This window comes from Trachurus japonicus, chromosome 9 (assembly GCF_045865225.1).
Source record: "Trachurus japonicus isolate A0001 chromosome 9, Traja_1.0".
Classification (NCBI taxonomy): Eukaryota; Metazoa; Chordata; class Actinopteri; order Carangiformes; family Carangidae; genus Trachurus; species Trachurus japonicus.
The window spans coordinates 3,778,658-3,806,385 of NC_140915.1; the positions used below are offsets into that span (position 1 = coordinate 3,778,658).

General features: G+C 43.0%; 1 protein-coding gene across 1 annotated transcript; it reads right to left on the minus strand.

The window, feature by feature from the left end:
* Window positions 1-1,265: 1,265 nt before the first annotated feature.
* Window positions 1,266-27,634, minus strand: LOC146980643 (uncharacterized). The gene is made up of 17 exons (XM_085787986.1): window positions 27,444-27,634; window positions 25,452-25,669; window positions 21,420-23,460; window positions 13,975-14,151; window positions 12,060-12,245; window positions 10,563-10,736; window positions 10,009-10,185; window positions 9,597-9,770; window positions 7,525-7,935; window positions 7,136-7,179; window positions 4,747-5,027; window positions 3,697-3,749; window positions 3,242-3,456; window positions 2,752-3,026; window positions 2,348-2,461; window positions 2,119-2,260; window positions 1,266-1,941 (listed from the first exon to the last, which is right to left on the minus strand). Exons 1-17 carry the CDS (start codon window positions 27,542-27,544, stop codon window positions 1,601-1,603), a joined length of 5,124 nt encoding a protein of 1,707 aa, XP_085644112.1. The 5' UTR covers window positions 27,545-27,634; the 3' UTR covers window positions 1,266-1,600.
* Between the last annotated feature and the right edge of the window lie 94 nt (window positions 27,635-27,728).

Below are 27,728 nucleotides of genomic sequence, written 5' to 3' on the forward strand. Positions count from 1 at the left end.
GCTGTGAGTCGATAGTAAACACAAACTGATTTAAATCTTTCCTGATTATTAGTTTCTTTCAAATTGTGAAATTAACTAACAAAAATTAACTCAAAGTAAATTGCTAATGCAATAAAAAAAGATTGTCACTTACAGCAAATTAAAACAACAACAATAAAAAACTTGAAAATAAAAGACAAAAATTAAATGCCAGTCAAAATAATGTTTTAGCTTCGTGACAACTCCAAATTAATACCATTAGTAAAACCTGCAAAAAAAATAAAATACACACACACACGTAAAAAAGTGCCCAAAAAAGAAGAAGAAAGTAACCCTCCCTGGATATCTGGATGTACAGGGTGACAATTAATTTCCCTTCACAGGGATCAATAAAGTAAACCAACTAACTATACACACACACACACACACACACACACACACACACACACACACACACACACACACACACACGTAATACAAGAACTGAGGTGTCTAATTGAGAGGGTGAGAAAATCACAGTTCAAATCCTTGTTTTATCAAAGTTATTATTATTATTATAACAAAATAAAGTAATTGAGAGACATACTTTTCCCCCGAAGCAGCACACTGTGTCACTTCACACTCACATCTTACATTACACCGAACAATGTGCATGAATACCACTGCAAACCTACTCACCAGGCCACCAGTTGAACAAAGACTGCCGTTTAAGAGTGAAAATGCAATAGGCAATAATTCTTGTGTTATGGTGAACAGGCAAGACAGGCAACTGCCTGGGGACCCAAGCTGTTAGGGGGCCAGAGGGCTGTTTTCACTCAAAATGTAGTACCTGCAGTGACCGCATCCCCCTCCCCTTTAAACAACAACGGGTGATTAGCAATGACATCTCAGTAGGAAACCTCCCTAAAAGCGCCCTGTGTCATTCCCATGATCCCATCTAACGTTAACTTGTAGGATGCACCTGAGTTATCATTCTGGAAGTTTCAAATGAAGCCAAAGGAAAAAGAAGAGGAGCTATCTGTCTGGGAGCAAGAAGAGAAGAAAAAAAAGGCGGCTGAAGTAAAAAGAAAGCAAGACCGTGGTAAGTGGAGCAGATAATGATGATTAAGTACAGTAAATAACTGCTATTATTGAACATGTTAGGCTAACAAACGGGGAGACACTTGAATGGCAGAAAACGTTAGCGTCAGACCACTGCGTTAGACTAACTAATGTTAATGATTTTTAAGTTTATTACTTCAGGTTTTTGGTTGGTTAGCCAGCGAGTTGGACTGCACTCGAGTCGGTCTGACTGACTCGTTGGGCAGCTCTGGTACTGGACTCGGTTACGGTTGTGAAGTTACAAAAAAATCCAAGTTTAACTTAACGTTAATTGTTGGCCTCCTTGACAGCAAGTAGCAACACTCTAATAACTTGCTAGCTAGCAGGGTGAAATAAATAAGCTAACTTAGCATGTTACAGTATTGAAATGAGTATTCAGTATCATAATAACATGAAAGTGTAAAAGTTAACAAGCTTTGGGTGGTATGAAATGAATGAATAATGAAAGTTGTGCTCGAAAAAAACATTTAAAGCCTCCTTAACTCTCTGGTATCAGACACAAACAGCTGACAGACTGTTTCTAACTCAGCTTCAGCTGTGTGGACAGGCAGCGATCCACCTCACACAGAACTCTGATCAGAGCTGAACAAGCTGCTTCTCCTTTTTTACGTATGGTGTCAATCACCTCTCGAGCTTTCTCTGCTCTGTTTGCTGTCGCAGCAACAGACTCCATTTCAGCGTCAGTTACCACCTCACAGTCTAGGAGTTTATCCAGCAGCTTATGAAGAACCGGTTCAGTCACTCTCTCGATAAACTCAGTCCGAGTAGACTTCAGCCTCTCTGCTGCTGAGACACTTGGAGTCGGAGTTGAGACACTTGGAGAAGGAGCTGAGACACTTGCCGTTGGTTCTGGAACAGCACCTGGAAGATGTAGAAGCAAATTCAATCCTACTCTGAATGGTTTTCCACTAGTTTGACCTTCACTCGTCGACAAGAATGGATCACAGAATAAAAGTAGACAGAAGATGATCTGTGGCCCAATAAGAACAAAGACACCACTCATCAGTCCTATCTACGTCAGGCGGATGAAGACTTTACCTGGCAGAGGAACTCGGCACTTCCACACAGCTGTCTTTGTTTCATCTCGGACCTCTACATAGGTTTTCTTAGTGCTTGGGAGCAGGATGATCTGAAACGTTGGGTGGAAATTTTGTCCAAAGTCCAGGTCAAAGTCTTTTTTCTGAAAAGCAGCAGCATGTGTGTCAGTGTCTCCAGGTGAGTGATAGCAGTTTGAGGAATCATGTCAGCTTTAGTCTGAAATACTCACCTCAGGCTGGACTATGTCGGCATGTGGACAGTGAACTGTGTAAGTTTTATTTTTGACGAGTGTGCTTTCGGAAGGCATCTTGATGAACACACAGTCATTGTGCTGTGCCTTTACCTGGAGAACAATCATATCATTTCATTAGTGTCGGGCCTGAGCCTGAACAAACAGACTGGTTCTACTGGCCTGGACCTACAGGGCAGAGAGAGTCCTTTGTGAGCTCACACTGATGTTTGACCTTCAACCTTGAGTTCATGTGAATGTTTGTGTAAGACTTGCTCGAGTGGTGGCAAGGCGACACCGAGACACAGTGTCCATGAAATAAAGTTCATGTCATCAGGTCTGTTAGTGATGAGTTTGGAAAGTGAAGCAAAGTGAATCTCTAACACTTCAGTCTGCGGCCTTACCTCAGCCAGGGGCACGTTATGAGGCAGCAGATGCACATTGAGGTATTGCTCCTGTGCCGTGAGGTTTGGTTGGTGGAACAGCAGAATTTGGCTGTGAACTGATTTCATGTTGTTCCACACCCTCCATATAAGATCCTGAACCCAGACCAGGCCAAAGGCAGAAAGATGAGGGACTGAGACGATCACATGAGTGTCTGTGACCTCCAGTGGCTCGATGAAGCTCATTCCATCATCAGTGATGTGGGCGACAGACAGCAGAACTCCTTTTTCAAGATCTGTGGAAACACAGAGACAACAACCTCGTTACAACAGCAGTGATCATTTCAGTCACTGTGGTCAACATCAGTAAATAGGAGGCTGGTGAAGGATAGTGCCCTGATTTTCCATTGTTTTCATGTAATAAATGTACACATAAATTAGATGATCACACGACCTTAAGTTATATCATTAGTTCCCATAATTGCTCTAACAAACACAATCACTTGCTCACCATCCTTTGTTTCACAATGTGGGAGGTGGAGCTGATGGACGGCATCCTCAGGACACTGGATATTGAACAGCGGTCCTGCAGCCATCTTGCCAACTGAGTGGAGGAGGCTCTCATCCCATTGGACAGTCCTGTAGAGCAGCTCTGCCTCCTGAGCCACAACAAACACCAGTCCAGTTGAAGAACACTGGAACTGGCCTGGACCAGGACACCTGAACCTGTGGGACGCAGAAGGCAGAGTGACCACCTCAGACCCTGAGATGAAAAAGGTTCATCTTTGCCTCCTGACTCAGCTGACTGAGAGCATATTCAGCTGGTGTTCCCTCAGACAGTTGACCATAAGACCGACGCTGCAGAGACAATCTACTATCTAATCTGCTGTGGCTCAGGAGAAGCTGTGAAGGAAGAGGAAGGTACTTAGGCAAAAACTGTGTTGAGTGAGTTTATTGCATGTTTACCTGTATGAGACTTGTGTAGATTCAGTTTCCAGTTCAGGTTTGAAGCTTGACTGCTGCGATTCAGAGAGAAAAAACATGAGCTTGTTTACTACAATTAAAAATATATATTATGTTGAGTGAAGCCAACAGACTTGTTCCACAGTCCTGAGTCACCTGAGACAGGGATTTGATGTCAATGTAATAATTTACAGACTGTACAGACAGTTTTGTGAAATACAGGGATGCAAACAGCGTGCCGAAAAGCGTGGCCCATTAGGTGACTTGTGTTCTAATGACTGACAGTAGCCATTCAAAAGTGATTAGAATCATTGGGAAATGCGCATTAAAAGAAATTCGAATCATGTGTGTTTCCATCATAAGTATGGACTTTAGTGAAAATTACAGTTTTCCGCAGGTTGGCATGACAACCAGCCAGTAAACGTTTTACCGGCTTTAGCGAGCATAGTTTAGTTTGTGAGGGATTTTAATTCGAGCTATGGCGTTTCCATCATAATTTTCCGATGTGATACTTCTAGATGCACATCTAAACAGGCTGATGGAAAAAGCTGGTGACAATAACGTGAAACTGAAGCAAATTCACTCATGGTTGCCTCTGATTATACTGGTAATACTAAATAGCTTCCAATGTAGATGTGGCGCCACAGCCACGCGCACATTCGGTGTGATGGCGACACGTTTCTTTTTTGTGCATGTCTGTGGAGCTGAGCGCCACGGACATGCACAGTTCCCTACGTTGCTGTGTTAGAATGGAATAGAATATCTTTATTGACATCATACAATGCATGACGAGATTGTCAAGCAGGTGTTTCTCACAGAGTTCAGCCCCGTTTGAAAGGTGAACGAAGCCCTAAGTGGAAAGATACCGCCTCTGTGATGTAGGATGTGTATTATAGAAGAGAAACACACATTTATGATTATACAAATAAACAGTGTAAAGTGGTGTCAAGATGTATGCAGTAGTTAATTATTGCATATACTGTACCTACTACTACTATTATTTCCAATGTACAGGTGTATTGCAATATCATGGGAAAGTTTATTTTCTCTCACCTTCAGCTTTGTGTTGTCTTTAAGCTTCAAGCTGTCTTCATCAAAACTCTTAAGCTTTGAGCCATCCTCAGAGACCTTAAGTATTAAATTATCTTTAGAGACTTTCAGCTTTGAGTCATCCTCAGAGACATTGAGTTTTGAGTCATTCCCAGGGACCTTCAGCTCAGACTCATCCTCAGATTCCTTCAATTTTGTGCCATCCTCAGAGAACTTCAGCTTTGAATCATCCTCAGTCCCCTTCATCTCTGTGTTGTCCTCAAAAACCTTCAGCTTTGAGTCACCTTTTGAAAGAGAAGAAACAAGGAACATCTCAGAAATAAGTGTTAGCTATTCTTCTCTTTATTATATGCAAGTCAGAAATGAACTCCACCTGACCACGTGGTTCATGCTGCTGTCTGTCAATAGTTCAATGCAGTTTAAAGATAGGACTAGGTGTTACGATCCTTGAAGACAAGGCTCCAGAGCACAGTGGCCCCTAACTTAAAATTTTAGGAGCGCAAGAGGTAAATTTAGGGGCGCACACTGTAAATTGACTTTGAAAGCAAATATTCACATTTCCTTTTCATTCACAATTATCACACATTTTTCTTTGAGTCGCCTCTTCCATGTTTCACCAAAAAAAATTAAAATCTACTGGTCACACATTGATGAACTTTACTTGCACTGTCTCAAGGGGGCAAAATGCCCTGTAAGACCATATTGTTCTTCATGCTAATGGGGGGCAGGGGGCTCCAATCCACGGGTTGCAGGAGAGGGTCTTCAGCTGAGTTCGGGGGGATTGCAGGCTCCTTCATTGGTGTTTCAATAACTAGCCCCTGACACTTCCAGAGGGCTCACCGGCACCACCTTGTGTCCCAGGTCTACCCCCTTCTGCACTGGATCTTCTGCTTGTGGCCTAGACACTGTCTTTCCTCTTCATTCAGAGCCAACGACCGGATTGCTCTGCAGCACTGAAAAGGGAGTTGATGGCCTGCTACCAAACTTGACCTCGGATCTCCATATCCATCAGAAGCCTGGTTGTTTATCTGCCCACAAACCCTCTGCAGCCAACCTTGACTGGGTAGACATTGGTCTTCCATCCACGCTGTTCTGCGTCCAATGCCGGCTCTGAATATTTGAGACTCTTCCGCTCATAGGCCTCCCCAATGGCATCCTCCCAGGGCACATCCAACTCGACTATGAATAAAAAATTTAAAAAGGAAAATACTGGGGGGGGGTGGGGGGTGCATTTTTTCAACCTACATTTTATTTGCTTCAAGCTGAACAATGGCTCTGTGACCACTCCTACAGTGTGTAGTGTAGTGTAGCGCTGTGTCCATTTATTCAACTCAAATCAAGAACTTATGTCAAGAAGAAGAGCAACAGGGATGCCACAGCCCTGTTGCTCTTCTTCTTGACATAAGTTCTTGATTTGAACTAAACATAAGCACTGATGTCAAGATGAACACTGAGGGAAACCTTCATACCAGGAGAGGTAGCTACAGCAGTCAGGGAGCACAAGGAGCAGAACAAAGCAGTGTTACCCTTCTGATGGCAAGTAACCTAAGGTGCTGATTTCCCACTGAAATGAACGGTTACACGCTGGTTTTTTAAGCGCAGGTCGACCTGCTAACGATATGGTATATGGCTCCTTTCCCATTGACCAAAAGAACCTGGGTCAGATCTCCAGCCGGCGAGCTGGAACCGCTGGGCCTTGCCATGGATAAAGAATGTAACAGAAAATACTGTAAATCCCTACGCACATGAAAATGATGACCTATCACTACGTGTTTATACAGCATCTCTACATAAAATTATAGTCCAGACACTACAGCGGTGTTCAGTGTTTTTCCCTTCCTTTTCCCCACGGATCATGAGAAGCTCTCTTTTCTCGCTCTCTTGCCAGTGTTCTTACATGACACAGGTTGTGGCCCTTTCCCACTGCCGCCAGAAGCCAATTGGTAATGGGTGTTTGGCCAGTGGGAAAGTGTGAGGTGTGGGTGTGGGGGGGTCTAACCCTTTAAGCATGAATTCTCCAGTGTTACTGTTGACTTCAGTGCTTGTGTTTCCAATAGAAGTAAATGGTGCTGATTTCCTGCTTGCTTTCGTTCACATCGTCACTTCTTGTCCTCGTATTTTTTTGTAAATAATTCCGCATATCCATACCGCACTAGCAATGGTGACCATGAATGTATGACTCAGTGCCCCAACCCCTCCATCTGTAATTGGCTAGCACATTGCCTTCATTCATTGGTTGGATTGTATCATCGACAAATCAGGAATAATAGAGAGTTTCCCCCTCCAACGTAAAAAAAACAAAACCCGAATGAAATAAACAGCTTCCAGTCTAGAGCAGGCACAACATTTCACAGTCAGACTGATGAAGAGGAGACACAGGTTCAGTACTCACAGGTTTTGTGTCTGGAGGCTTTAAACACCTCTCCATTGCCGAACCTGTCGGAACAAACACAACAGACAGAGACAGAGACAGAGGAAAATAATCAGGTTCAGATACAGGATTAGACACACCCAGCTGAGTTTTAACTGATCCTGATCAATGTGTTAGTCAGTGATCTTTGGGATCAACCATAGCTTTAAGTCTCATGTTCAACTAGGTTACCATGGTGTCACCATGTTTAATAGTAATATGATCTGGACCAGGTAGCAATTGAAGGATCAGATCAAAGAAAATAGAGGAGACTGCATATATAAAGAAAAGAGGATCAGACCGAGGATGCTTCCCTGTGGTACACCATACTCAACATCAAATGTCTGTGATACAGAATCACCTAGGCTAACAAAGAATTTCCTGTCAGACAACAACAAAACCAGTCAAGCACAGCACCAGAAGGACCCACCCATTTCTCAAGTTCATGAATTAAAATGGAATGATCAACAGTATCAATCGCAGCACTCAAGTCAAGTAAAAACAGGACAGCAGCATTATTTGTGTCTGCTGCGATTCTAAAGTCATTAACTACTTTTAATAAAGCAGTTTCTGTACTGATAATAATAATGATCCATCCCTCTACTGACCTCACATTCTCCAGTCTACAGTCTGGACTCTCCACAAGAGCATGAAGATCCTTCCGTTCTGAATCCTGCAGGTTGTTGTAGCTCAGGTCCAGTTCTGTCAGGTGGGAGGGGTTGGACTTCAGAGCTGAGACCAGAGAAGAAGAGCTGATCTCTGACAAACTGCAGCCGATCAATCTGAATAAAGAATAAAAAAAGACAGTGTCTCTGAACCTTTTTTCACATTAAAACTCTTAAGTCAGTGAACACAACATCACATCAGTCTGTGTGGACTGTTCAATCCACACACACACACACACACACCTGAAGTGACCAGATTATTGATTATTAAGAAGGGTTCGGCTAAGAAGGAGTGCTAAGATACGGGTGTTTCCCAGATGCGTTCTTAACTGCCTTCTTAGGAGAACCTTAAGATCACGCCAAAGAAGCTTCTTAAGAAGCTCTTAACGGGAGCTGTCCACCACCACAGTACTGAAACTGAATCAATCGATGCCAGGCAAATCGATTATTATATCACACGCCACCTAATGCGTGCATAAATCACACACAGTGACAAGCGCAGCTGCACCGACGGGCGATGAATAAACCGAAAACGGGATTTCCACTTGCCAAACATGGGGTTAACACAGGTCCCGGTGTCCACGGGCCTGATTAGAAACATCTCCGCTGTTGTTGCCGTGTTGGTCACGGGCAGTGACGGACTGGCCGTAGATGACACGGCACAGCCGCGTAATGATGCGGCCGAGACGGCTGCGTGACCATGTGATTGATGTGTGTGAAAATTAAAAAAATAAAAACGTGCGCAGGGGCTGGCTGGTTTACAGCCAGACAACTCTGGAAAGGATGAAAACACAATAATTCAGTAACACAAAGGTAGCAAATAGCTCACTTGATAGAGTATCCCTACTGCACGTTGAAGCATTGCTGTGGTCTGGGTTCAAATCCACCCAAAAGAAAATTATTTTGGTGGTCAACACGTTTTTCTTTTCTCATCATCATTGAATGATCAATGCTATACATATGTATATAGGCTACATATATATTTAGGCAGTGGAGTGTTAATGCGTGACAGTCTTTTTGGTGCCAGCATAACATGGCACAGGAGGATCAGTGTCACGGCTGCCACACTCCGTGACACTGACCCTTGCTTGCGATGCCCCCACCACACCAAGAATCCCCACTGCATAAAAACACGACGCAACAGCGACACTAGGGGTTGATTTAAGAACGGCTGTTTTTTTGATGTTCATGCAGATATGGGACGTGGATGTGTGCGTAAAAATTATGATAAATTATAGTCATGATGATTAAATTTATTTGTGTGCCTGATGTGCAAAGCACATGTTATTCCTCATATTTAGGTTATTATTGTTCTTATTTTATTTTTTATCTCTTTATTTTTTTATTTCGGCACATAATTTAATATGTTTTAAACATACGATGTGCACTGTTTAAATATCTTGCTTAGTGTGATATTGATTTGCCTTGAAAAAGTGAGCGTTAGTCGCTAAGAAGACTCGTAAGAGTGGGTCAGCTCGATCTTACATTTCCTTCTTAGTGAAAGATCTTCTTAAGCTAAGAGCGACTCTGGGAAACACGTTCTTCTTTCACAGCGTTCCTAAGAAGATCTTAGCGCTAAGAGCTTCTTAACAAATCTGGGAAACACGGCCATTGTCAGTGTGAGAGAAGAACAAGTGGAAACATGAGAAAACAACTATTTCAAACGTCTTTCATTCATGACATCAAAGTCAATGATTCAAGTTCTGAGTGAAGATCAATCAGGTTCAGTTGTGGATCAAAGATCTAAGATCTACAACAGTAATAGTCAGTGAACTGACCTCACAGTCTCCAGTCTACAGTCTGGACTCTCCACAAGAGCATGAAGATCCTTCCGGTCTGAATCCTGCAGGTTGTTGTAGCTCAGGTCCAGTTCTCTCAGGTGGGAGGGGTTGGACTTCAGAGCTGAGACCAGAGAAGAACAGCTGATCTCTGACAAACTGCAGCCAATCAATCTGAATAAAGAATAAAAGAAGAGTTTTTTTTGTTGTTGTTTTTTTTTACAGTGTCTCTGAACCTTTTTTCACATTAAAACTCTCAAGCCAGTGAACACAACATCACATCAGTCAAAACGTCAAACGTTGTTCATTCATGACATCAAAGTCAATGATTCAAGTTCTGAGTGAAGATCAATCAGGTTCAGTTGTGGATCAAAGATCTCAGATCTACAACATTAACAGTCAGTGAACTGACCTTAGAGTCTCCAGTCTACAGTCTGGACTCTCCAGAAAACCACTCAGATCCTTCAGGTCTGAATCCTGCAGGTTGTCGTTTCCACTCAGGTCAAGTTCTCTCAGGTGGGAGGGGTTGGACTTCAGAGCTGTGACCAGAGAAGAACAGCTGATCTCTGACAAACTGCAGCCCTTCAATCTGAATAAAGAATAAAAGAAGAAGATAGAGTTTGTTTTTTACAGTGTCTCTGAAGCTTTTTTCACATTTCCAAAACTCTTAACTCAGTGAACATCACACCAGTACATGCGTTGTGGACTGTACAATCAACACACGCACACACACACACACACACACACCTGAAGTGACCACATCATTGGTTATTGATGACTATGGTTTGAAATGAGCTGAATAGTCATTGTCAGTGTGAGAGAAGAACAAGTGGAAACATGAGACAAAAACTATTTCAAACGTCCTTCATTCATGACATCAAAGTCAATGATTCAAGTTCTGAGCGAAGATCAATCAGGTTCAGTTGTGGATCTAAGATCTACAACAGTAACAGTCCGTGAACTGACCTCAGAGTCTCCAGTCTACAGTCTGGACTCTCCAGAAAACCACTCAGATCCTCCACTCCTGAATCCTGCAGGTCGTTAATGCTCAGGCTCAGGTGTCTCAGGTAGGAGGGGTTGGACTTTAGAGCTGAGCCCAGAGAAGAACAGCTGATTTCTGACAACCTGCAGTTCTTCAATCTGAATAAAGAGTAAAAGCAGTGAGTTGAGGACAAAGCTCCTTGTTAACAGCGTTCAGTGTCTCATCATCTGTTCAGAGCTGAAGAAGCTTCAGAAAGAACAAGTTTAGAAAATCGAAGTCCAACAGCTGAAGCAACAGGAAGCAGGTTAAACAGTCACATAGAGAGAAAACAGCTCATTAATATTCATGAGAAGGCGCTGCTGCTTCAACACAGACGCAGTGACTCCGCCTCTTCACCTGTCAGCTCCACCTGTGGCTCCATCCAGACAAACTCATGTTGAGCAGCCACATTGATCAGAGGTTTACTGACCACGCTCAAGTTTTAAAGACAACAAACATGTGAGGCTGAACTCTGCTGACTGACTTCACAGATTGAACCTGCTCCAACTTCTTCAAAGAGCTGAAACCAGCAAACACACACCTGCTTATTATGGGATGTTGGCTTTGAATGATTCACTACAAACATCACAGAGTCTCAGGAAAGAGGAGGAGCCACCAGCCATTGACTATAGATCAGTTATTGTCTGACACATTACATGTGTTTCTGTAGCTGACTGGACGAAAAGCAGAGAAAAAGAAAACAGACGTCAGACTTTGATCGGTAAAATCTGCAGAAGTCCAGTATTTTCTAACCCCGCCGGTCAAAATGTCTGGTGAAAATATTCCCTCCGAGTCCAAATACAATTTGAATTTTTTTTTTTTTTTAAAAACAAACAAAAAAAAGAAAATCACCGATTAATTAGTCACTCCTGTTCAGAGATTTGGGAGTATGCTGAATTAGTCATCCATCTGGCTACACCGGTGCTGCTTGATGACGGACAAGAGAGATAGAGAGAGAAAAGAGAGAGAAGGCCCCCACAGAGTCGGGCGTGCTGTGCGCGTATGGTGTCACATTTAAAACAGGTTCATTCATTATTATCTTTTTTTTTTGACCCGGCCTGAATTATTATTTGTTCGTGTAAACAACGTCCCAGGCCATTTAATGAGACCCGGCTATTAATTGAATCCCGGCTCCTTTTTGAGGAAATACACATCCACCACAAATAGATTTTTCGGCTTTTGGCTCAACCAACGCAATACTGTTACGTTCATTCATCTCCGCATAGCGCTGTTTCTCCGTTATTGGCATACACACACAGACACAGACACAGAGTAAATTGAAAACCTGCCAGTCACGTTGTCCGGTGCTAATTCTTTCTAGCAGGTCGCCATGACAACCCTCCGTGTGGATCAGTATAACATCAGCCTCATGTCTGCAGCTCTGTATCAACACAACTTTCACATCACATTCATCTGAGCACAGAAATTAAACAGAGTCTGACCTCAGAGTCTCCAGTCTACAGTCTGGACTCTCCAGAAAACCACTCAGATCCTTCACTCCTGAATCCTGCAGGTTGTCGTTCCAACTCAGGTCCAGGTGTCTCAGGTGTCTCAGGTGGGAGGGGTTGGACTTCAGAGCTGAGACCAGAGAAGAACAGCTGATCTCTGACAACCTGCAGTTCTTCAATCTGAATAAAGAATAAAAGATGATAGTTTTTTGTTTTGTTGTTTTTTACAGTGTCTCTGAACTCTCTCAGTTCTTTTAACTCTGTCACACTGCACCCTGATGAGTTTGTCTTTTCATTGTTGTTGACAAACAGCTGATTGAAGTTGTGTAACAGATCAATCAGCTGCTTCATCCAGGAAACACACATTTAGGTGATGAGACTCTTTAGTCACATGACCAATAGGGAGATGAAGGAGAGGAAGACGAGCAGCAGGATGATGAAGAAAATGTGAGGTGTGATGTGGATCAGAACGTGTGGTCCAGAGCAGAAGAGCTGCACATCAACACAGACTTTATTTTTCCTTAATTGTATTTTCACACAAAGGTGAACAGCAGCTATGATGCAGATTGTTCTGTTTCTTTGTAAATAAAGTTTTTACAGCAGACATTCAGTCACTTTCTGTCAGTGCAGATTCATCAGCTGCTGCTGACCTCAGCTCAGTCTGTCAATATACAATCAATATCTGATCACAGCTGTTGGCCTCACCCCTAAATTCCACTGACTACGGAACGGCTGCAGATCCGCTCCGGCACGGCGGCGGAGCCGATACATATTAATTATAATCACAGTGTGAGATTCCACCGACTCCGGGTCCGCTGCGTCGTGGGTCCGGAATGGCACCGGCATCCGGCAGCCCTCGCAAAACATACGCAGAGCTTCTATTTTTGCCGGACGCCGCAGCACGGCGCATCAATCAGCACAGAGCAGGTCGTGTATGACAGGAAATCGCAGGCAAAATACAAAATAAAACACCCGGTTAATTTTCAAAATAAAATACACCATGTTCACAGCGGAGCATATTTCCTGCTTTACACCTTGAAAACGTTGTAATGGGCAGCGACCGGCCTGAAGTCAGCAGCTCGGAGGTTTTCAGACATCAGTTCACCCCGTTTACACCATGGACAAGGAGATGGTGATTGTAAAACCAAGTCAGGTCAGCACCAAGTTGTTTCTCTACTACTCCTCTGGATTAAATTAATTGTTTTTGGTTTTGTGGTTCACTTTATGGAGACTACAACCCACTATATTGCAAGATTATGAATGAATTTGCAAGATCTCGTGTTCCTGCTGTGCAGCGGAGCCGCAACAGTCACGGGCGGATCCGGTGGGTGTTGACAGATGGCGGAGTACGGAGCCGCTCCGGAGCCTGTCCGTATCCAGTGGAATCCCGGCGTCAGTCTGATCCTGACAGCTGGTCCTGGTCCTGGTTCTGGTTCTGGTTCTGTGGACCATGAATCCCTCATCAGATCTCTGTTCAGATTCTGACTCTCTGATGATCGATGTAAACAAACAAGGCTGTTGCTCCAAACAAACATGGCCGACCGACTGACAGGTGATGAAGCGACAGTGGACTGTGGCGTCTCCAGGAGGAAGAACGGTTCCCTGTTCTGGTTCTGGTTCTGGTTCTGTTGGGACCTGGAGGAGGACGAGTGCTGGGCCTCAGTCCACCACCGGAGCTACTGAGACCTGCAGAAACAACCAGGTGACCTTCAGCTAACGTCCAGAGCCTCCTGCACAAACACCTGACAGGTGTTCAGCTCATCATCTGAGCTGAGAGCAGCTCATCATCACCATCATCACACTGACCTCTGACCTTTCACATTCACAATCAGTTGCTGCTTCAAACTGAATTTCACACATTTAAACTGAACACAGACAAAAGTCCAACAGGTCCAGTCAGTGAACTCACCTCAGAGTCTCCAGTCTACAGTTTGGACTCTCCAGTCCAGCACACAGAACCTTCACTGATGAATCATCCAGGCCCCAGTTGTCACTCAGGTCCAGTTCTGTCAGGTGGGAGGGGTTGGACTTCAGAGCTGAGGCCACGACTTCACAGTGACTCTCTGAGAGTCCACAATCAACAAGTCTGTGAAGAGAGAAAATGTAAAATGTGTCTGAATGAAACCAGATGAAAGCTGCATTAAAAACACAGTTGATGCATCTGATGACAGGACGTGATGATGTGATGAACATCTGAGCTTCAGCTCATCTCTGACTGAGTTTGACAAGAGTTTGAGGAAACTCTGAGACCTGCACATGTTTGGTCTGGATCTGTGTTTCAGATTCATCATGTTTGAATAAAACCAAAGAGTGAAAATAAAAAACTAAATTTTAGCTGCTGTGCAGCAATGGGTTAGGTCCGGGCTATTTTTTGGCAAATTTAGGCAAATTCTGAGCAACAAACAGAATAGGAATATATAATATAATGTTCATTTTGCACCAATTAAGACTTGATGGATCCAAAGACCACTGACTATCACTCTGAGCTAATTGGCAAGTGGCACCTCAACAGTGGCTTCACAAATTGAGTAAGCCATTCACTGTCGTGCAGGCAGATTTGAAACCACTGTAAAAAACTAAAAAAACAAACAGTTTTTGAGGTAAAATTCTGTTATGTATTTGTCAAACATCATCTACCATGACACTAAGATTTTGTACATTTATTTTACAAACACCATCTGGTATTTTTACATGTTATCATCATAACACTCATCAGGTCTTGTACCCACATCCTCTGACACCAAGAACCAGCTCCTAACTGACTGAGCTAATTGTCTGGAAGTGAGACAGTCTTCTCAAATGGACTCAGGGAGTCAGCGACCAGGCAGCAGCTGTCAAGGCAGATTTCAAAAATGGTCAAAATGTCAGAAATTCTGTTATCGAAACAACAATCTGATAATACATAAATTGCATCTAGACAGCATGGGAATGTTGGTGATTTGTTTTTAATGATAAGTGTTTTGCTTCACTGGAGAAAATCTGATGTTTAAAAATGCCACTCTTGGGGAGTCACGTGGGTACGCCGAGCAAGATGGCGGCGCAGTAGAGGAGCTCCGTTCACCCACCGATATTTACAATATTTTACTGCATGAAAAACCACAACTTTTTTTCAAAACAACAATCCTTGGCGTTCACGATTCGTGCTTGAGCAGACCAGAGTGTTTTTTGGACCTCAATGGCGACCACATCGAAGTACTTCAAAGATACGTCCCGCATGGCTACCAGAAATACACCGCTGACTGAAGTTAAGCTAACTTCAGACCCGCCGTCGCCAATGCAGCCAGCAAAACAACCTGCCAAAAAAACTGCAAGCCTGGAGAATTTGTTTGTCGAAATCTCCAAAATGAATAACACGCTACAGGGAGTGGCAGCAGACATAATAACTATTAAAGAAACAACAAATGAGCTAAAAAACACAGTGAGCGGCATTCAAGAAAGGCTCGAGGAGGCGGAGGGGTGGATTTCCCACCTGGAGGACACGACTGGCCGGCTGGTGAATGACGGAGAAGACGTTGAGAGAAAGATGGGAGTTTTGTGGGATCGCATTCAAATGCTTGAAAATCACAGCAAACGAAACAATGTAAGACTACTGGGGCTGAAAGAAACATATGGGACGAACAGCACAATGGAAGAATGTGTGAAGAAAATGCTGAGAGACGGTCTCGGTCTTGATGTCGAGGGTGAATTTGAAATAGAGCGTCTGATAAATCACAGTGACAGAGAATATACTTTTTATTCACACTGCCACCAATCCTATTCCAGGATTGACATGTTTTTGATAGCCAACACTATAATAAAACAAGTTGTTAATTGCAAGATTAAAGCAATAGCTCTCTCAGATCATGCAGCAGTCGAGCTTAGCATTGACATAAATACTGACACTGAGAAAAAAGGTAGATGGAGGATGAATAATTACAGGATGAATCCTTCAACCTGTCTTTAAAGGACGATCTTATATCCTTTTTTGAAATTAATGCTGGCAGCACAACCTCAAAAGCGATGGAATGGGAAGCATCAAAAGCGTACATTAGGGGAAAAATTATAGCACATTCATCCAAAAAGAAAAAAGAGGATATGAAGTGGAATTCCCTGTGGAATACTACAAGCAGTATATAGATATCCTGGCTCCAATATTGCAAGAGATATACAATGAACCTTTCAAAACAGGAACTCTTCCCCCAACATTTAATGAGGCCTTAATATCAGTGATACCTAAAAAGGATAGGGACACCACAAATCCTGCTAACTACCGACCATTAAGTTTGATAAACCTGGACTGTAAGATCCTGACTAAAATCCTGGCTACGCGTCTAGAGAAGGCTCTGCCGAATATTATACACTCTGACCAAGTCGGATTTATGAAAAATAGGTCCTCGACCGACCATATGAGAAGTTTACTACACCTAATTTGGCTGAATCGGACAGAAAAAGAACCGGTCGTTGCCCTCTCGCTTGATGCCGAGAAGGCATTCGACCGAGTTCAATGGGAATTTTTATTTGCAGCCTTGTCACATTTTGGTTTTGGACCAACCTTTATTAAATGGATTAGAACTATATACAAAAACCCTAAGGCAGCGGTGATAACAAACGGTGTAATCTCGCCCTCTTTCAACCTCACCAGAGCCACTCGACAGGGTTGCGCTTTGTCGCCATTGCTGTTTAATATTGTACTGGAACCATTGGCTATTACCATCAGAGCTAATGCAGCTATTAGAGGGGTGGAAGGAGGAGGGAAAGAGCATAAACTATTATTATATGCGGACGATATTTTGATGCTGATAAAAGACCCATCAAACTCGATACCACACCTGATGAACACGATACAATCTTACTCTAAATTATCAGGATATAAAATGAACTGGACAAAGTCGGAAGCTATGCCTATATCTGGTTTATGCAATTCCAATGTACTGACAAATTTCGGCTTTAAATGGATGTCAAAAGGGATGAAATACTTGGGAATCAAACTCAGTAGTGAAGTGGAGGAAATACCTTCACTAAATTTAGAACCATTATTGCAAAAAATTTAAACTAATTTGGATAAATGGGGGAAACTTAATCTTACATTATGGGGAAAGGTCAATGTGATAAAGATGGTGGTCTCACCGCAAATTAATTATGTGCTTATGATGTTACCAGTAAATATATCTCCTCAGATCTTTAAACAGTATGATTCAATAATTAAAGAATTTTTATGGGACAGGAAAAGACCCAGAATTAAATTCAGTAAAATGTGCTCTCCTAGAGACAGAGGAGGCCTTGGGTTGCCAGACCTGAGATTATATTATGTCTCCTTTGAAATGGCCAAATTAGCCAAACACTGGAATAAGGACAACCAGCTAGAGTGGGCTACTATTGAAAATAAGATATCATCCCCTTTCACTCCTATTGATAGATTATCCCAGTCTACTCGTAATGTAGTGAACCCTATTATGGCTCACTCCAAGGAGATCTGGATCAAAATACATAAAATGCATAAATTATCACATTGTAAACAAAGATATTCTTCTCTGTGGCATAACCCCATGATAAGCATTGGGAAGACATCAGTATATTGGAAGGAATGGCACCTCAATGGACTATGTCATGTTGCTGATCTATATGAGGAAGGTGTGTTTATGTCTTTCCTTGATATAAAAAGGAAATACAATCTTAAGGGAAAGGAGCATTTCTGGAAATATCTTCAGATCAGAGACTGTATTACATCCAAGATTCAGTATAAGGATGGAAACCACATCATGGACTATTTCACGCTGCCTGTGGAGCATCGCCGAGCCTCTATATTTTATAGAACAACAAACCAACTGCTCAGCGATAGCTGTCAGAGCCTGAAAACAATATGGGAGAGGGACCTGGGATGTCTGATGGATGAGGAGGAATGGACGAGAATCATATCTAACAACAGGAAATTCATTAGGGAAGCTAAAGGGAAATTTACACAATACAAAATAACACATAGGTACTACTGGACTCCACAAAGACTAAATAGAGCCGGCATAATGAACAATAACTTGTGTTGGAAATGCCCGAAAGACATAGGTACTCTGTTCCATTGTATCTGGGAGTGCCCTGTCATTCAACCTTTTTGGAAAACAGTCCTGGACAATTTGAGCAAATGGCTGGGAAGTGACATACCGTTATCTCCCAGGTTATGTCTATTAGGAGACAGAAACCAAATAGTAAACATATCAAGTGGAGAGTTCTCTGTAATCATGGCAGGGACTACGACGGCTGCCAGAGCAATACTTAAACTGTGGAAAAGACCTAAAGCCCCTGAACTAAAAGAGTGGATAAACATTATGGTTAAAACAGCTTCATATGAAGTTATGCTCAACAAGATGAATAACAAGAATAAGATCAAGGCACCAGTCTGGGACTTGTTTTGGACTCACTTCACCATGACTGATGATCCTACAGCTTGAATACCTTTTTGTGAGTGTATCCAACATGTATGTATCCACCTGTTGTATGTATATGTTTTCCAGCTATGTGAATGCATCAATATGTCCCCTATACATCATTACATCATCGCATCACTTATATCATTTACATCGTTGATGTGGTATTCTTATTTCATTTTTTGTTTTGCTATGCCACTGACACCTCATGTAACGTGCATAAGATGTCTGAAAATGTAAAATGTTCTACTGTCATACACCAGAGATAAAAGAAATAAAAACTTGAATTACAAAAAAAAAAACTGCAGTTGTTCCCATGAGAGCAGAATTCAAAATGTTCTCAAAAATTCATTTTTTTAGATAAAATTCTGATATTTGCCAAACTTCATCAACCATGACTCTAAAATATTGTCAGTTTTTTGCAGGAAGACTGAAAATGTATTTAGCAAGAATTGGATAGTATATGTTTACAGTCAAACGTTTTCATGCACTGTAGGCTCAATTTTTGATCAATCAAAAATCCGAGAAACACGTTTTGTGGAGGATAGTCTGGAGAGGCTCTCTAGCAAGTTTGGTGACAATTGAGCAAAAATTGTGGGAGGAGATTTTATAAGTTTTACAGTTATTGGAAAAAAACAGAGTGATGGACATGTCAACGTCAAGTCAAGTCAAGTCACAATTTATTTAACGTGACAGAGAAGACTTCCATTCTATCATTTTTCCCAGTTTTTTATCCCTCCCACAATCCCACCCCACTCAAAGGTGAAAATGAAATGGTAAATGGTCTGTATTCATATAGCGCTTTACTATACCTGAACGATACCCAAAGCGGACGACCCGCTCTACCACCTGAGCCACTGCCGCCCTATGAATCCAATAACAACATGGTAACAGTACAGAATACATACAACAAATACATGAAAAAGGAAAATGTTAAAGTAAACAAGCAAATGAAATAAAAACGGGAAAAAACAACTATAATAAAATAAAATAAATGAAATTTTAATAAATAAATAAATGGGGGGGGGGGGGGGGGGGGCAGTCGTCACAATCAGGCAGAGATGTCAAAGATTCAATATAATTTCTGAGAGGTTTCCAAGTCTTTTCAAAATGACCCAAGGAATCATTGAGGGAAAATCTAAGCTTTTCAAGTTTAATGGACAGTAGCACTTCTTTCACCCACCTACTGTGAGATGGAGGTTGAGGGTGTTTCCAATTAAGAAGTATGAGCCGCCTGGCCAACAGGGTGGCAAAGGCAAGAACAGTCAATGGGTGTCAATAGCAGAATTAATGAGGCTGTAAATGTTAGAAATTAGCCGCTTTTGTTTAGGATCAAGAGCCAATAATGAGTCAACCAAAGTTTCAGGGGGACGGCTAGGGAATTTGGGGTTCTGATTCGGAATACAATGCCTTGCCTGAAAAAAAACGAAATAGGTTAGGCAGGTCTAATTTTGTTGAGAGTTCAGAAAAGGACATAAAAGTCCCTTGGTTGTAAAGGTACCTAAATGTAGTTATCTCTTTATCAAACCAAGTCCTAAAAGCCAAATCGGTGCAGGAGGGCAGAAATAGGTGATTGTTCACAATGGGGGAGAGGTTTGAGGCTCTATGAAGGCCTAGGCTTTTCCTAAATTGAATCCAGATTCTAACAGAGTTAGTTACCACTGGGTTTGAGGTAAAATTGGAGGAAGTCAAAGGGAGTTGGGAGCAAGCCAGGGAGTGAAGGGAAAGTTAAGAGGATGCTAGTTCCATGTTTTCCATGGAGTTTTTCCTCAGTCGATGTGAGGGTCTAAGGACAGAGGATGTTGTTACGATGCCATGTAAAGCCCTTTGAGACAAACTGTTTGTAAAAACGGGCTATACAAATAAAATTGCCTTGCCTTGCCTTGCCATGTCTACCCAAGCAGGGCGCTCTTCATCTGTTGTGTTGGTAATCCAGTATAAAAGTTTATGAACATTACAGGACCAGTAATAGTGTAAGAAATTGGGCAACGCTAAGCCACCTAGAGCCTTTGGGAGCTGCAGGACTGATCTTCTGATGTGTGGATTCTTATTGCCCCAGAGGAAGGAACTTATTAATTGATCGAGAGATATAAAATTTTTTCGTAAAACAACCATTTAAACTAAACTAGCACGACCTACTAGGGACAGAGAGAGACCAGACCATCTGTCAAAGTCTAGTTTACACCTCTCAAGGAGAGGAGCAAAATTTTGGTGGATTAGACATGTATAAAAGGCGGTCATCGGCATACAATGATAATTTATGGACTGTACCGGCTCTGGTGATGCCCTAAAACCCACCCTCCTGATGCAGCCAGATGTGAGGCTCAATAGCTATGGCAAATAGGAGGGGGAAAATAGGGCAGCCCTGTCTGGTTCCACGATAGAGGGGAAATGGGGCGGACTGGAGTCCATTTGTGTGGACGGAGGCAACTGGGTTGGATCCAACATATAAATTCTGGGGGGAAGCCAAAGTTCTGCAAAACAAAAAAAAGGAAGCTCCACTCCACCCTGTCGAAGGCCTTTTCTGCATCTAGTGAGATAATCACTTCCGGGATAGTCGAACTAGGAGCACTAATGATATTTAAGAGCCTCCTTGTGTTATGAAATGAGTGCCTTCCAAGCATGAAACCTGTTTGGTCAGTAGATATTATATTTGATAAGACTTGCTGTAGGCGCTGGGCTAGGATTTTTGACAGGATCTTTAGGTCAACATTTAAAAGAGAAATGGGCCTGTAGCTACCACACATAAGAGGATCTTTATCACGCTTAAGCAGGAGAGAAATAGGGGCCTCCGACAGGGTGGAAGGTAGGCGACCCTCAGCAAGGGATTCATTATACATTCTCTGGAGAGCTGGAGCAATGTCAAACTGAGAATAAGGAAATAATTGAAAACTGTGTTTATCTAATCTTGATTAAACCACTGATCAGTAATTATATTGATCTTGTCTGGACTTACAGAGCTTTCCTGCAGTTCCTCACAGCTGGGATCAGTCTCCATCGTCCCTCTGCTGATGTGTTGTACTTCTTCAGGTCCAACTCGTCCAGAACCTGCTCTGACATCTGCAGCATGTAGGCCAGAGCTGAACACTGGATCTCAGAGAGTTTCTTCTCTGATCTGTTCTCTGACTCCAGGAACTGTTGGATCTCCTGATGAACTGACTGGTCCTTCATCTCCGTCAGACAGTGGAAGATGTTGATGCTTCTGTCAGGAGAGATTTCACCACTGTTCAACTCCTTCAGGTTGTTGATGGTTCTCTGGATGGTTTCTGGACTGTTGTCTGTCTGACCCAGCAGACCTCCTAACAGCCTCTGGTTGGACTCCAGAGAGAGGCCATGAAGGAAGCGAACAAACAGGTCCAGGTGACCGTTTCTACTGAGGAGGGATTTCTGCATGGCTAACCACAGGAAGTCATCCAGAGGTGGAGGACTGCCCACACTAAGTCCAAAAAACTTGGAAATCTTCTTAAAGACAGACTTTGGGTTTGAGTCCCTCTTGTTGTAGCCTTCTCCCAGGAAGTTCTCCAGGACCTGTGTGTTCCTGTTGGTGAAACAGTGGAACATGTAGACTGCAGCCAGAAACTCCTGAACACTCAGATGAACAAAGCAGTAGACTGTTTCCTGGAAGATCACACTCGCTGTTTTGAAGATCTCAGTACAGAGTCCTGAGTTCACCAAGGCCTCTGTGACATCCAGACCACACTGCTCCAGGTCTTCTTGGTAGAACATGATGTTTCCTTCCTCCAGCTGTTCAAACGCCAGCCTCCCCAGCTTCAGAAGAACTTCCCTGTCGGCCTCCGTCAGCTCCTGTGGACTCGTCTCATGTCCTTCACCATACTTGTTCTTCTTCCTCTTTGTCTGGACCAGCAGGAAGTGTGAGAACAGGTCAGTCGTGGTCTTGGGCAGCTCTCCTCTCTGGTCTGTGGTCAACATGTGCTCCAGAACTGTAGCACTGATCCAGCAGAAGACTGGGACTTGACACATGATGTGGAGGGTCCTGGACGTCTTGATGTGTGAGATGATTCTTCTGGACAGATCTTCATCACTGGACCTCCTCCTGAAGTACTCCTCCATCTGGGCGTCAGTGAAGCCTCGGACCTCTGTTACCCTGTCGACACATGCAGGAGGGATCTGATTGGCTGCTGCAGGTCTGGAGGTGATCCACACCAGAGCCGAGGGAAGCAGATTCCCCTGGATGAGGTTTGTCAGCAGCATGTTGACTGATGACGTCTGTGTGACATCAGACACAACCTCCCTGTTGTTGAAGTCCAGTGACAGTCGGCTTTCATCCAGGCCGTCAAAGATGAAGAGAAGTTTACAGACAGCCAGCTGCTCTGCTGTGACCTTCTGTAATGTTGGATGGAAAACATGGAGCAGCCTGAGAAGACTCAACCGCTGATCTCTGATCAGGTTCAGCTCCCTGAAGGAAAGCAGAACCAGCAGACTGACATCTTGGTTCTCCAAGCCCTCGGCCCAGTCCAGAGTGAACTTCTGCACCGAGACGGTTTTTCCAACGCCAGCGACGCCGTTGGTCAGAACCACTCTGATGGGTCTCTGTTGGACAGGTGAGACCATAGAGACGTCCTCTCTCTGTTGGACAGGTGAGACCGTAGAGACGTCCTCTCTCTGTTGGACAGGTGAGACCGTAGAGACGTCCTCTCTCTGTTGGACAGGTGAGACTGTAGAGACGTCCTCTCTCTGTTGGACAGGTGAGACCGTAGAGACGTCCTCTCTCTGTTGGACAGGTAAGTCTTTAAAGATGTTGTGGCACTTGATTGGAGTGTCCTGGAGGGTCTTCTTCTTGGACGTTGTCTCAAGCTGTCTCACCTCATGTTGGGTATTAACCTCTTCACTCTGTCCCTCTGTGATGTAGAGCTCAGTGTAGACGCTGTTGAGGAGGGCTCCACTTCCTGTTTCCTCAGTTCCTTCAGTCACTCGTTCACATCTGCTCCTCAGACTGATCTTATGTTGATCTAAAACCTCCTGCAGACCACCATCTGCTGAGAGAGAAGAGACAGAGTCAGACTGAAGACAGAGAGTCTGACTATCTGACCGGATTATTTAAGAGAGAAAATTAGAAATAGTGAATGTCATCACTCATAGTTGATCTTTTTTTTCTTTATTTCTCAAGTTTTGGGAGCAGAACTGATCAGACCCTAACCCTATCTACAACCAAGTCCAGGTGATCTAGATCCAACTTTGTCAGAGTATGTTACTGTAACGCTGGGTGCTTGTTATTGTCATCTGAACTGAACCTTTGGCTCACGGGTAAGAAACAACACAAGAACAGCTTCTTCAGAATAACTTGTTTACTTTTAGGTTGGGTCTGGTGTTTTGTGCCCCAAAATAAACACTAGATTTATACGAATGAAATCTGTCTTAATCCTCACCTATGGGCTTCTAGTCTTGTGCGGTGGGGGCTGTGTCTGCAGCACCCCCTCCCCCTGCCTGTATTTTGGTCTTAGAGCAGGAGTCCGGATGCTACTGAGTTCTAGCACGTCTCTCTCTCTCTCTCTCTCTCAGAAGCATACAGACCGCAAAGAAAAAGAAATAAACAGTCGCGCTGGAGCCGCAGAAGGATACCCGACTATAGCCTCAAGTGGTAACGAGTATAGGGCCGTTGTAGTGAGCTGACTCGATGCTAATTTTGGCTTGTGGTTAGCATCCGCTGCTAACACCTGCTTCCCAAGTCTTCACAACAGCTCTCCTGCCCGTTAAAATATCACACTGGAGGCTCCGGTTGTCGGTGATGGTCGGGTATCATCCCACGGCTCCAGCGCTTTGTATTTCCTTTCTTTTACGGTCCTAACAACTGATGCTGATGCTGACTGGGACAGGAGGCTACACAGTTGAGCCCGAGAGGAGGAGGGGCCCAGTTTATGTTTTGTTTACAAACTGCAACAAACAAAACTCCAGACCCTACCTTTAATGTCCACTCCAGAACAAGACAAATGGTGCTGTGGTGGCACTGCCATCACACTGCACCTCATCACTCCACTATGGACAAACTACTTAGTAGAAAGTAGTTTCCAATTTTCACAGCAATATAAAGAATATTTTTTTTGTCACATCCTGAATTCTTCTAATAATAGAAACAACTTACAAATAACAAAATCACCTTTTATGTTTTCTTCAAACCAACAAAAATGAATTTCATCTTATGTTTGTTTGAAAATCTCTATCTAGAGCTGGACTTCAATTTCTTCAACTCTACATACTGCCGAATGCTGCAACACATTATGTCAAAATGTCAAATGTTGAAAAAAAAAAAGTGAGAAATGTCATGTTAAAAACAAAAAAAAAAAAAAAAAAATTTTTATGTCAAATTGTTAAATTTTGAAAATACTGGAAGAATGTTATGTCAAAAATGTAACATGCAGAAAAAATGAATATGTGAGTATTGGGGGCGGGACTAGATAAGCTTTTGCTTCTCCCTCTTTCCCTTTCGGTCATGTGTATTGTATTATTGGATTAAGATGATGTGTGATGATGATGACTAATTGACATGCCCGAAATGAACCAAATAAATAAAATCTTTTATGTTATTGTTCCTCATTACCAAAATCTAGTGACATCAAGAGGATATTGTTATGATGCTATGTAAAGCCCTTTGAGACAAACATAAATAAAATTGCCTTGCCTTGCCACCATTTTAAATGTCCATCCTCCTAAAACAGGCCAAATGTCAAAGTCATAAAACTAGAGGAAAGACATCTGAACATGACATGTCGGGTATGAAGCAAAATGTCTAGAACATTTGGGGCTTACATGAGTGTGGAGAAGTCTAGACCACATTGAGGTTCATGTCCATGTGTTGTCTGACTAGAGGCCATTACAATACAGTTCCCTGTCATTACTGCTGTGATTGTTCATCAATACATTTGGTTGGTTACTGTTGGTTTCATTTGTTTAATTATAGACCTACACTTTCAGTTTTAGATGAGTTTGTGTTGTGTTGAACAAGTAAGACACAACAGCTACCAAGACTTACCTGTCCAATCTGACCCAGAACCAGAGGTTCTGAGTCTTTTTCCACACTGGGGACAGGAGGCTTCTCCTGAAGAACCAGACTGGTCCCAGTCTGAGGTGAAGCACTGTCTGCAGAACCAGTGTCCACAGCTGGAGGAGACTGGATCCTTCAGGACGTCCTGACAGAGACCACAGCAGGACAGCTGCTGGTCCACAGAGACACCACTCCTCTTCCTCTCTCTGTGAAGACATGGACACATTTCTGTTTAAACTAGAGTCACCTCCTCCAGGTCGTTTCCTCCTCCTCTCAGACGAGTTCCAGATGATCTGACCCCTGTTTGTCCAGAGTCTCAGAGAATATTCATAGTTTGTGAGACATCTTATCATGTTTACTTTGTCGTACTTTGACCTTTGATATTTAGTGACACAATCACTTGTTCTTGAGTCCAGATGAACAGTTGTGCCAAATTTGAGGAAGTTCCTTCGCCAGTTTCAGAGAGTAAATTAGGATGAACAGATAAGATCACTGTTGTGCCTGAATGTGTTCAATGAACGATCGTTCATGAACTCATTCATATTTTGGGCAAACGTGAACTGAACGTACTGTATTTGCACTTGATGAACGTTATTGTGAACGTTTTCATTCTGGCGTTAGTCTCTCTCTGGCGTATTATATATCCTAAGACCTTCAGTTCCGTCCCAGCTAGCCAGTCCAGTTTTATGTATCATTGTCCAGGTCGATCAGGCCATGATCACGTATATGGGGCAGCTGGACACCACATGTTCCACAGTCTGCAGTGGATCTCCACATGCACAGAGGACGGTGACGGTGAGACCCCACCTCTGCATTTCTGCACCGAAGCGACCCACGCCTGTCCTCGGGCAGTTGAGGGTTGTCCACTGCTTACGAGGCAGGTGCTTGCCGGGGACATGGCGTTAGTGGCGTTAGTGAACGGCGCTCTCTCACAGTATGGCTTCGTTCAGGAGTGTGCCAGATTTCTATAGAGCCTTCTGGGAAAAAAACCCAGCTAAGACACACTGTAAACATGTAGCGGAAAAACCAGCCAATCTGGCAACACCTATCCGCTGTTTGGATCAGTGGCGCTTGAAGAGGCAGAGTGATACAGCGCGTCATGGAGCCTGTCTATATGGAGGAATACTGTTAGTACCAGATAAACTGAGGTTAGAGAGGGAAGTCCAAGTAATTTGACATATTTGAGAATTTTATAAAATAGTAATGCAATAGTTACTTTAATTACTTTCATCACGTTGTAATTCAATTGGGGGAAGTAAAGTAGTAACTATAACTAATACTGGTTAAAACTGCTAAAATAATTGCTGTCTGTGGTTCGATATGAGCTGAGGCAATACATTTGAAAAATAATAACTTGCAGCAACATATTGAAAAAAAAGAAAAGAACTATGAACTAGTTCAGTTTCAAGTATGACCACAATGTGACACAAGTGGTTCTTGTTTTCTGTGACTGTGAACAAACAGTACGTGACCTGAGAACAAGTTTGAGTGGAGGAGGCGGAGATTGTAGTTTTGATTATTGCTCAACCATAGTTTCTATATTCCAACAATGAGGAACATGAGTCTTCATGTGAATAGACTGTATTTTTCAGAACGGCCTTTTTCCTGTCTGTCCACTCTGTCCCTGATGAACCTTAGAGGAGCTCTTACTGATAAATGCTTCATAGTGAGGAGACTTGGTGGACTTCCCATTAAAAAATATCACTCTGAAGGTTGCGGTTGTCAATCACAGTCAGGTATCAGCCCACAGCTCCAGCACTTCACTCAGATTGTATTTCCTTTCCTTTACGGTCCAGGAACTCTCACTGATAAATGCTTCATAGTGAGGAGACTTGGTGGACTTCAAATCAAAGTACTAAACATAAGCTGCAGCATGCATGATATTCTCTCGCTCTCTCTCGCTCTCATTTCCTGTCTTCTCTGGACTGTCAGCCATGAGCACAGAAACAAAATGCTGGATGTTAGTTGCAGGTGTCTTACCTTGTAACCGGAGGCTCAGAACTGGAGGACGGATCCTTTTCAGATGGATTACCATCTTCAGATCCTGGAGTTTTCCCCTCCTCCTCTGCACAATCACTCATCTTCTGTACTTTAGTCAGTCTGAGAGTGAAAGCAATAACACTGACGGTTAGCGCATAAACACAGGGAGTAGACCCAGGTCTGACACAACAGGAAGTTATGTAAGACAGTCAGACCCACACCCTGAAATGTTGTCTCTGAAACAATGGAAGTTTTATCCCAGACTGGATGTAACCACTTTGTGTA